This window comes from Apis dorsata, unplaced genomic scaffold, assembly GCF_000469605.1.
Source record: "Apis dorsata unplaced genomic scaffold, Apis dorsata 1.3 scaffold_207, whole genome shotgun sequence".
NCBI lineage: Eukaryota > Metazoa > Arthropoda > Insecta > Hymenoptera > Apidae > Apis > Apis dorsata.
This window is the reverse complement of record NW_006263491.1, coordinates 924,355-936,566: the sequence shown is the minus strand read 5'-3', so window position 1 is coordinate 936,566 and position 12,212 is coordinate 924,355. Positions and strand designations below refer to the sequence as shown.

Below are 12,212 nucleotides of genomic sequence, written 5' to 3'. Positions count from 1 at the left end.
TATATATATATGCCTACTATAAACATCCAAAATTTGTCGAATTGTGCAGAAATATACATTTATTGAATAATTTAAATATAATGAAAATTTTCATTAACAAAAAAACAATAAAATTAAAAAAATAATTGCATATACAAAAAAATAAATATATTGAAATAAAAAATAAAAACAAATTTTCTATTCATTAAAAAAAAATTTAATTGCACAGTTCAGATAGCACTTTGCTTGATATTACTATTATTTATAAAAAAAACAAAAATGCAGAAACAATGATAATTTAAAATTTAAAATTTTAATTTGTCTTTAAGAAATTAGAAATAATAAAATAATAAAAAATATACTAAAAATAGCTACTATAAATAGCTAAATATACTAAAAATATACTACCATTTTATGCAGGATAATAGATATTAATATTAATAGATATAATATGCTATAATACTAATAGATATTAATATGCCAATAACTAAACGATACACACTATATTGAAGTTCTTATTCTTGTTGAAAGAGTCGACTAAGATGCATTCATCTTTTTTCCTCAAATTATGTTTTATGTAATTTTTATATATTCTTTATTCTTATTCTTTGCAAATAACATCGAATTTGTTTTTTATTTTTTGAAACATAGAATATATAATATCTATATATAGATATAGAAATATCTAGTCAGAGATTAATATTTAAGTGAGATAGAAAGCAAAGGTTCCATTGAGTTATTAAATCGTTAAGAAAATTTAGTTATCGGGCCATTAGTAATATCGAGTTTATTAGATTATTAGTGATATCGAGTTATCGGCTTCTTAATAGTACCGAAGAGTTCGATCACTATTAATATAAAGTTGCGAGTCAATGATTAATATGTAATTAAAAGTCTACTAAGAAATTGAAATAGCTTTTAACTGCTACTTAGGATTGAATATAACAATTTTTAGGCTGAATTTATATTATTGTTTATAAGCTATGTTTATCGATATATTTTTATGAACAGCAAATAACATGCAACGAATTATTCGAATAAATGTTCGAATAGTATTTATGAATATTATACTGATGAATATGCACTTTTATTTTCATAGATTTTCTTTAGTGATATCCATTAAATCATATATAAATAAGCCCAATTTTAATATCAAAGAAATATAAAAAGATATTAAAATTAAATTATCTTCATTCAATTGATTTATCATCAATTTATAATGAAATATATGTAATTTTGATAAATAAATCGATAAATTAAAGATTTTATCCATTATATTGCTTTTTTAAATTAAAATATACTATCTTGCATTTTTTGATTTATCAAAATATATTATAATATTATGTTTCATTTCAAAAAATTCATATGAATTTTATTTAACAGATTACTAAAGATCTAGAAATAATCTTTTTTAAATGATTTATTTTTAAAAAAAAATAACACAAGAAAAATAATAGAACTTTAAAATTTTCAAATATTTTAAAATGCTAGATAGAATTGAATTAACTTTGAAAATGCAGATTATGTTATTTTAATATATTTTAATATATTAATATTTTAATGAAAAGACAAATATTTTTTTAAAAATCTCACAAAAAATAATTAATAAATTATAAATTAAATAATAAACATAATTATTATCTTTTTTGTAAATGAAATTAGATGTTTATAAAAATATAATTGATAACCTTTATATATATAACCTAACTTAATATATATGAGATTTCACATCACGATGTTTTTTCGTACGCAACTTACAATTTTTCATTTTATAATGAAAATTGATAGATTCTTTCTTTGAATAATTATTACGTAGACGATATTAAGCACCAATGTATCCTCTCATAATATTTGTCATCTAATAAATATTCATGTTATGAAAAGCGATAGCGAAAAACTTTTCAAACTATTATTGATTGTTGTTGGAAATTAAAATACAAACAAGAATTAAAAAAGTATAATAATACACAAAATACAATTAGTCATACGAATCAGCGATTCGAAAGTATTCATTTACATTCTATAATACACTGTTATAATTGTTTTTGAATTTGAAGCAAATTGATTAATATAATGAACGAATAGTTAATTTTTAAATAATGAAACTAAACAAAATTGATTTATTCAAAGAAATTAATAATGATTTTATGCAAAAATATAATGCAGATTATGTTCGCATGGAAAATTTAAAAGTTTATAATATTAATTGCATAAATATTAAATTGAGATAATTGAGCATATTATACAAATTAAGAAAATAATTCCTTTTTTCTATTTTTCGTTAGCTTTAATTGGTAAAAAAAAATTTCGTAGTAGCGTATTTCCTAAGCTATTATATTGAACTATAATAATAAAAATTTAATTATGATTTTATAATAACGAGACTAAAGTAGACACAATATAAAGATCTTAATAAGTGAAACAATAAATAATTCATTTGATATTAGATTATTATCTTGACGATTTGATTTTCATTTGATTAATATTAATTTTTCAAACGAATAATTAAAATATCATTCTATATATTTTAATAGATATTCAATAAATTAATAATTAATTATAAATTATTATAAAATTAAATTCATAAGAGAATATTTTTATTAATGATATATTGCGGATAATATATTTTATAATTTTTTTCTATTTTTGTACTTTTATATTATCACTTTTATATTTTATATTATAAGAGATATTTTCCTTATATTAAAATGATTGAACAATATTATTATACTTAATATATATGAGATTTCACATCACGATGTTTTTTCGTGATGTGATATTTCAATTCTTTTGAATATATATTCCAAGAATATTTAATTATATTATGAATCATCTAAAATTTGAAATAACGAAAAAAATTGTGATATTTTATTAATGTTATTTCAGTGATGATACCAGTTTCATCTACAGTGATTCCTCTTCCCGTCTATAAAATGGAATATAATTTTGGATTTGTATCAAAAAATAAAAAAGCACAATCATCCTCTAAACCTGAAGATGGAGTTAAACTAATAACAAGTAAGTTAAATATAAAAAAAATTATATAGCCAATAAAGAAAACAATAAATATTATTTGTTACAGTCAAGAAGAGTCAAGATAAAAAAACATAAATCCATGAAAATTATTATGTGATTTTACGATGATAAATCGTAAAATTTGTCAATAATGAAGCAATATAAATTCATTATTGTTACATGAGAATCAATCAATTCAGAGAATCAATCAATTGTGCAAAAATTTCAAATAAATCTCGGATTTATTTTATATATGTGCGCGTACGAGTGTGTGTACAACAGATTTTAAAAATTGCATTATGCAGTAATAAGTTTTCAGACCAAAAATTAATTTACCTCGATAACTAATATTAATAATTTTTGTTCAGTATGAATTTATATTAATTTTAATAAGTGAAACAAAAATCAAATATTAAAAAACCAAATTGTATTAAACTAAAAACAGAATTTGTTAAGTTTTTGTATTTAATAAAAATATAATGCATCGTTTTTAATATTATATGCTTACGTATATTATATTTATCTATATCTATTTAATATTTCAAGGAATATTATGAAAATAATAAGTAAAAAATTATAAACTTTTATTGAACATCCAAAATTTCTATTTATTTACTTATCGTTACGATATTTCCATTGGTTCTTCCGCTGAAATAAAAATAAATATATATAAAACGTTATAATCGAGCACAATGTTACCATTTTTTTTTACTTACGTATTTCATTAAACATAAAATCATCTTGATATTCTTTTAAGAACTGAGTGGATCTATTTTCATCGAGAAACAGTGAATAAACACGCTTCACATCATCAATATTGACCTGAAATTATATATTATTTAACAATATTTTTATTAACAATAATACAAAAATACACATAGAAATAAATATACTCACTTCTGTACTTTTTCTTCGTCGACTAACGAGAGAAGCAGTCGTAATCAATTGAATCGCATATCTTAATGATGTTTCCAGAGCGATTCTAGTAAGAACTGTTAAAGCATCATCCGCCATTTCACAATCTTCTTCTTCACATCTTATTTTTAAAATTTCTTTCAATTCTTTTTCTTGATAAGGACTTGTTGGAACAATAATCATACGATCCAACAAATCTATTGGAATACCATGTGGACTTTTGTAATTTGTTCCTCTGATTCTAGTAATACCTATATGAGAAGAGTTTGCCAATTAATTTTATATTATTTAAAAGTAATATGTATATAAAACTGTATGTAAGAACCTCTATTTGTTGCCATAATAACGACTGGTGCCATTTCATTTTCGAGTGCTCGATTGAGAAATGAAAAGCATTCAATATCAAGCATATGAACTTCGTCGATGAATAAAACACCTGGAACGATTTCAGCTTTTCCTTCCTCACGCCATTCGGCAACTTTAGCATTTATTTGCTCTCGTACTTCTGATTTAATTTCTCCTGTATCGCCAGAAAATAATGCCAAAAATCCATGGGTTCTACTGTTTATAACATCAACTTCATGTAAAGTTACTGTATGTACAACTTCCTTGCGTTTTTGTAATTCACCCTCAGGACATTGTACAAAACGAGTTTGAGAACCAGTTGCATCATAATCACGAGCTCTAGTAAATGATCTTCCCAATCTGTTTATTTTTCCTGTAGCTTTATCAATTGTAATCACATCTCCAGCTTGTACCTTAAATAAGAAATCATTTTAAAAATTCCAAAAAATATTAAAATATTAAAAATAACAAAGCATTAACATTAATCTTTTATTCTTACTAACTTTTTCTTTCATTAAACTGTCAATCATTTTATTTCCTAAATCGTAAATTGTTTCCATCTCTGTTGTTTTTAATGTCAGTTTACCAACTTTAGCACCTACACCTGTAGCAGGTCTATCCACTTGAATTTCAACAACTTCACCTTCAATAATTTCTGTTTCTTCTTTAATTCTAACACCAATAGATTTTCTAATAGCTTGAGTCAGAGCTTCAGTTTTACTCATTTCTAAAGAATATATTTCAGAACCTGCCATTGAAGTAAATGGAGTATCCATTCCTAAAGCTTGTGCCATTCCCATAGCAATTGCAGTTTTTCCAGTACCAGGTTGACCTGCCAATAATATAGCTCTACCTGCTATTTTACCATCTTTAATCATTTCAAGAACAACTCCTGCTGCTCTGCGAGCCATAAGTTGACCAACCATTCCTTGAGATACCTAAGCAATTATATATAATTTAATAAAAATAAATATTAAAATAATAATACTTAAAAATATAATATATTACATGACGAGGCTCCAAGCTATCATCTAAGCCTAAACCTCTAATATGAGAATGAGCTCCAATTCTTTCTATCCTTGTGATTTCACGAACTTCTTGAACTTTTGCAGCTCCAACAGCCTAAAATAAAAAAATAATTATGTTAATACATTATAGTAATATTTTATAATATACAATATAAATAATATTACAAAAGCAAATACTGATCAAACAACAGTTGCTATGCCAACCTATTTATCTTAAATTTCATTTAAGATGAAATATAAGAATATTAAATATTATTTTATATTAAAATATAATACAATATATTAATAAATAATAAGATAAATAAAAATGTTCTTTACAATTTTAATTGGAAGATTTTTAAATAAAAAATGAATTTATTCTAGAAAGGTTATGCGACAAAAATAAGATAAAGCATATTAATATGAATTTATTTATCAAATATAGTATATTAAAATGAAATTAAATAATAAATACAATATTAATTTATAATAAATATTTACCGCCATGTTCACTGGTTTTCCACGTGTTACACTATCAACAAATTGAAATATTTTAAACTACTTTAAAAATTCACAACTTCATGAATATGTACTAGAAAGGAAACTTATAACTGCATAGAATATAGAGACATCTAGAGAATAAGTTATGAACTAATAAAATAAATATGAAATTGTCGATTGTATGAAAAATAAGCGGTAAAAATTCAAATAGAAATAGCAAAGAAATAAGACTTTTTTTATTTATAACTTTAAAATTAATTCTTAAAATGTTTAATTACACTTATATTTTTAATATAATTTTGATATTATAAGAAATTTTAATTATGCTTTAATTAATATCATAAATGTGATTATATAAATCAAAACTCTTATAGAATTTATATAATCAATTATGTTATAATTTTATTACAATAATTATATTATATTATTTTTCACAAAATTATTAATTGTTTTATTATATTTAAAATTTGTGTTTATATAAATAGTATTAAAGAAATATAAATTAAGAATATGAGCATTCATATTCGATAATTTGAATATTCCAAATTTTCTTCGTGATTTCGATTAAAATAAAGTTTCATTAACAATATAAATTTAACAACGTAATGATATTTTTATGTATATAGTTCTTATTTAAAAATAAAATGACATTTGCAATTGCGTCAAAATACTTTACAAGTACGCAATTGAATAACACATATTTCTCAGACATATGACATATATTATCTGAAGAAATTGAAGAAATTGATCTTAAGCCAACGACGGTTTCTTTGAGATATCTTGTGCCATCTGTAGTTACAAAAGAAACATAAAGCAATGTGTTTATCAGTGAATCGACAAAGTTTCATCGTGTTTAATGTAGACCGAGAAACCGAGCCCCGTTGAGCCCTTGTGACCTTTCGTAGTTTGTGGTGACCTTCACACGAGGTTGACCGTAGAATTGTTCATCCGTCCACCACTTGTTTTTCATTTTTTTCCTTTTTCTATTGCGATATATTATTTTGAGTGGTAATAAGTGTTCATATTCATATTTAAAAATTGTTTTTTGACTCGTGTTTTCTCTTAATGTTTCAAAGGAAATTTCTTTCGTCGCATGGTTCCATTGAACCGGCAAACCCTTAGAGAAATGGCATTACTTCATACTGTCATTGACCTTTAATAAATTCTTTCAAGACACAACGTGCTTCTTTTGGCTACAATATTTCTGTTCAAAATAAACTTATACTAAAATGTTTAATGCTTATAAAGTTATTCCCGTTCATACTGATTTTAATCTTCATCTTAAAATAGAATATTCTGTAACTGTTTCAATAATCGTTTCAATAATTGTTTTAATATTTGTTTAATGGTTTAAAATATTTATTTTTGAATTGTAGTACCGAATTAAAATTAATATTATTTATTCAAAGAAAAAAAAATTATTGTTTATAATTTTATAATTTTTGTTATTGAATGAAAAATTATTTTAGAAAAATTAATATATAAAATTAATATAAAATTGTCTTGATAATAATTTATTATTATTGTAAAACATAATGATTTTTTATCATTAAACCCTAAATATATTGTTAATAACATTGCTATTAAAATGGTCAATTCTTTTATATACCCAAATTTTCCTAAAAATAATATTACATGATTTTAAGTATTTATAAAATTAAATTTATTGCCCAATATTTAAGGTTGCAAAAAGAGAACAAAATGTCAAGAGAACGGGTATCTAGAAGATTTTATCGTATGGACAGTAGTAATGATTTACTTGAATTTATGGATCGTGGATATTCAGCACAGCATGAAAATCGATGGTATTTTGAAGTTGCATGGGAAGCTGCTAATAAAGGTATAAATAATATAACATAATAAAACATTAATTTGTTTGTTTATACAATTATAATTTTATTAACTATTGTATTTTTAGTTGGTGGTATATATACTGTAATACGTTCTAAAGCTTACGTATCTACAGAAGAAATGGGTGATCAATATTGTCTTATTGGTCCATATAAGGAAACTTCAGCACGTACTGAAGTTGAAGAAGCAGATTTTCCACATAATAATCCATTGCATATAGCTGTACAAGTTTTACGTGATCAAGGATTTAAAGTAAGTTTAAATAATATATAAATAATATAGAAATAATATACAATAATATATAAGATATTTTAAAAAATATTAATATTTTAATTCTAAAGATAACTAATAGAAAAAAGTATGAATGAAACATACATTGTTATTTAGACAGAATGTTTTAACAGAGATACATATTTGCAGTTACTAACATTTTATAATGAACCAAAAATAATAATTTGGCTAAAGTCCAAATACAAGATTAAAATTACTACAAGGTCAATTGCCTCTGTAGATGAAATATAATTATTCTCTTTGTCTTTCTTTGTTCTTTTTTTATTTGCTATTTTTTAAAAATGAAAATCAAATAAAATTTATTTTGCTATAAAGTAAAAGATGTTATTGAGGTGGTAACAGGAACCTGGCTAGTGGATGGAAATCCACAAATCATTCTGTTTGATATTGGAAGTGCAGCATGGAAGTTGGACGAGTATAAGCAAGAATTATGGAATACTTGTAATCTTGGTATTCCTCATTTAGATATAGAATCTAATGATGCAGTTATTCTCGGTTATCTCGTTTGTCAATTTATTTCTGAATTCAGGTGAATTTTTATTAAATAAAAATCAATTCTATTTTCTTTATTATTTCTTGAAAAACATTAAATATAAATTTTTTAATTTTAGATTAGCTGCTGAAGGATATATTGATGTTCCTCCTCGTATAGTGGTTCATTGTCATGAATGGCAAGCTGGTGTTGGTTTAATTGCTTTAAGAACTAGACATGTAGATGTTGCTACGGTTTTTACTACACACGCTACTTTGCTTGGAAGATACCTATGTGCAGGGAAGACTGATTTTTATAACAATTTAGATTTGGTATCTCTTTCTCTTTTATAAAGCTATTAAAATTAATGTTTTTTTCAATATTTAAATATATTTTAATTTTTTATTTGTTCATAGTTTAATGTAGATGAAGAAGCGGGAAAACGCCAAATTTATCATAGATATTGTATGGAACGTGCAGCTACACATTTGGCACATATATTTACAACCGTTTCGGACATAACAGGTTTCGAAGCAGAGCATTTATTGAAAAGAAAACCCGATATAATCACGCCGAATGGACTCAATGTAAAAAAATTTGCAGCACTTCATGAATTTCAAAATTTGCATGCTGTTAGTAAAGAAAAAATACATGAATTCGTCAGAGGACATTTTTATGGGTATGTAGGAAAAAAAAATGTATAATATTGTACACATTGTCGTGTAATATTAACTTTTTTTATTATATAAATTATCTATATTAAATCATTGTTTTAAAAATCATTTTAGACATTATGATTTTGATTTGGACAAAACTTTATATTTTTTCATTGCTGGACGTTATGAGTTTGGAAACAAGGGTGCCGATATATTTATCGAAGCTTTGGCTAGATTGAATCATTATTTAAAAACATCTAGACCTGATGTAACTATTGTGGCTTTCTTAATTTTTCCAGCACGGACTAATAATTTTAATGTAGAATCATTGCGTGGTCATGCTGTAAGTTAAATAATTTATTTTTTAAATTGAAAAAGGACTGCAATAATAAAAAAGATTTGAGATTATTTCCTCATTAAAGGTCACAAAGTCTTTGAGAGATACAATTAATGATATACAACAAAAAATAGGAAAGCGTATGTATGAAATGTGCCTTTCTGGTCGTATGCCTGACGTGCAAGACCTTTTGCAAAAAGAAGATACTATAAAAATCAAACGGTAAATATTAAAATTAGTAATGATACAGATTAAAGTTTAAAATATTATAATTTTTTGCATTATTATAGGTGTTTATATGCGTTACAAAGGAATGGTTTGCCTCCAGTTACCACGCATAATGTTATAGATGATTGGAATGATCCGGTATTGAATGCTATTAGAAGATGCAATCTTTTTAATACGGTTCACGATCGAGTAAAAGTAATCTAATAATATATATATTATATCTAAATATATATTTATTATTATTCAATCATGTATAATTGATATCAATTTCATATCGTAGATAGTATTTCATCCAGAGTTCCTATCATCGACAAATCCATTATTTGGTCTCGATTATGAAGAATTCGTCAGAGGATGTCACTTGGGTGTCTTTCCATCATATTATGAACCTTGGGGGTATACACCTGCGGAATGTACTGTTATGGGTATTCCTAGTATAACTACGAATCTATCTGGATTCGGATGTTTTATGCAAGAGCATATAGCTGATCCAATGAGTTATGGTATTTATATTGTGGATAGGCGATTTATTAGCCTGGAAAGTAGTGTTCAACAACTTGCCCAATATATGTTTGATTTTGCACGATTAAGCCGCCGACAACGTATTATTCAGAGAAATCGTACAGAACGTCTTAGTGATCTTCTTGATTGGAGAAATCTTGGTATTGTAAGTACTATTTTAATATAAATTCTAATTCATTCACACACACACACACACACACATACATTTTTAAATGCAATTGTTTTCACAGTATTATCGCCAAGCCAGAATCAAAGCTTTGACGACTGTTTATCCAGAATTAGCTTCTGAATTTGCCGAAGGTGGAGTAGGACGTTTTAGTTATCCTAGACCAATTAGTGAACCACCGTCACCTTCTTCTTCTAGACATACTACTCCGGCTGCTTCAGTTCACGGATCTGACGAAGAAGATGAAGTAGATGATGAAAAAGAGGTTTCTAATTTTTTCTTATTTTTTTGAATTCTAATTTAAAAATTTCAATTAAATTTCGAAACTTAAAATTATTATTTTTTATTTTAGTTAGAAGAATTGCGCCAAACAAGTGGCAGATAAATGCTCAAAAATATCAAAAAAACTAGTGAGAAATAATTATATATATTGAATGAAAACGTGGAGACTTCGTGATAATAGTGCCAAATTTTTTTAATATGATATTCCATGAAGAGAATGAATTAAATCAGTCATTTGTCATACTTTTCACTTTTATAGTTACATATCATATACTCTTACTTGCACACCATACGAGAAATGATCATGATAATATAACATTATATACAATAATATTTACATGCAAAATCGTTACGAACAAGTCTTCCACGAATCATACTCGCACGTAATATTTCATTGATTTATGATGATATTGTTATCTTTTAAAAACTATATTTAATGTTATACATATGCGTATATTTAGCGAGTGTTCCTATTGTGTGTATAGAGACGGTATATATTTTTATGAGAATTAGTGCAGGAATAAAAGTTTTTTAAAATTTTTAGTCAATTCTTTAGGACGATTAATGTTTTTTTTTAGAGATTTTCTTATATATATTCGATCTTGTTGATGCGATAATTCCTGAAAATAAAATTTTTATGTGTATTTTAATCAGTTTCTTTTTAACAATGCTAATAGAATATTTTCGGTTTGTAAGAATTATTATATTATTAATTATCAACATAATATACAAAACAAAGTGCTAAAAAGTTACATTTTTTTAAGACGAAATTATTACATTTGGCATTCACAGTTACCAAATTGTCTTGTTTCTTGCAAAAACATTAAAATAAATATGTACACATTAAGAAACCAATAACATATTATATAACAATAAATCTAAATATAACAAATACAACAATATACAAAGCCATTAATCATCTTTATGATAAGTTAAAAATATTTAAATGTCTTTGATGATTATTACACTGAGAGAGTGAAATTTGGAATGGTTCATTACCACGCAAAGCTGGGTAAATATACGAGGTGTATGAGACGAGATTCGACACATTTTCCGTTTTTAACGTACGTCCACTTCCATGATTTATACGCTAACGTTTATGTATTACAAAAATGCTGACATCGAATATAAAATATTTTAGTTTCTAGAATACATAATGCTATACTAAATAGTGATCAACACTTTTCTCGTTGAAGTTAAAAGTTAGCCTCGATTTTCTAAGATAATAAAATTTCAGAGGCAGAGGCAGTTATGATATATGATATATGATATATGATAAACGATAAACGATATTTTTGATTTTTAATAAATTGATTTTTATTCGCTATTAATACAGCTATGTTTTAACATTATTTGCTGACTATAATCGTTGAAAAATATGAAAACAACGGACGGTAAAAGTGTTGATCTGTATTATTCAAGAATAATAATGTCATTTCCATAAAAAGTTATTTTTTGCGCTAGCAAAGATTACATGATTAAAGGAAACAATGATTTTTTCAATTAAATATTGATAAAAAGAAAAAAAAGTGATTTTCATGAAATATTAATGAAATCGCAGTTAATTGTATAGTCATTTTTTAAATTGTTTCTAATAAATTATATAATCGCGTCAAAATAATATTAGGCCTATGTTCGCGTAAAA

General features: G+C 24.6%; 3 protein-coding genes across 4 annotated transcripts in view; 2 read left to right on the top strand and 1 right to left on the bottom strand.

The window, feature by feature from the left end:
• The window catches only part of LOC116185537, a 7,788-nt gene extending 4,303 nt beyond the window's left edge, over positions 1-3,485 (top strand). Inside the window, exons 2-3 of the mRNA XM_031510120.1 lie at positions 2,866-2,997; positions 3,062-3,485. Coding sequence (XP_031365980.1) covers positions 2,866-2,997; positions 3,062-3,090 — 161 coding nt within the window. The 3' untranslated portion in view covers positions 3,091-3,485. The remainder of the gene's footprint in view (positions 1-2,865; positions 2,998-3,061) is intronic.
• Positions 3,407-5,915, bottom strand: LOC102678501 (ruvB-like 2). Its single transcript, XM_006615023.2, has 7 exons — positions 5,763-5,915; positions 5,263-5,376; positions 4,758-5,192; positions 4,235-4,667; positions 3,892-4,160; positions 3,711-3,816; positions 3,407-3,642 (listed from the first exon to the last, which is right to left on the bottom strand). The coding sequence occupies exons 1-7, from the start codon at positions 5,766-5,768 to the stop codon at positions 3,617-3,619; spliced, it is 1,389 nt and encodes a 462-aa protein (XP_006615086.1). The 5' UTR covers positions 5,769-5,915; the 3' UTR covers positions 3,407-3,616.
• Positions 5,916-6,422: 507 nt separating this feature from the next.
• LOC102678249 (glycogen [starch] synthase) lies at positions 6,423-12,096 on the top strand. 2 transcript variants are annotated; one of them, XM_006615022.2, is made up of 12 exons: positions 6,423-6,770; positions 7,445-7,602; positions 7,681-7,865; positions 8,237-8,433; positions 8,516-8,708; positions 8,793-9,055; positions 9,165-9,375; positions 9,455-9,591; positions 9,660-9,792; positions 9,878-10,264; positions 10,350-10,550; positions 10,638-12,096. In XM_006615022.2, the coding sequence occupies exons 2-12, from the start codon at positions 7,464-7,466 to the stop codon at positions 10,668-10,670; spliced, it is 2,079 nt and encodes a 692-aa protein (XP_006615085.1). In that variant the 5' UTR covers positions 6,423-6,770; positions 7,445-7,463; the 3' UTR covers positions 10,671-12,096. The 2 variants fall into 2 exon arrangements, with proteins under 2 accessions (XP_006615085.1, XP_031365995.1); XM_031510135.1 differs by having other exon boundaries at positions 6,423-6,777.
• The last annotated feature ends 116 nt before the right edge of the window (positions 12,097-12,212 follow it).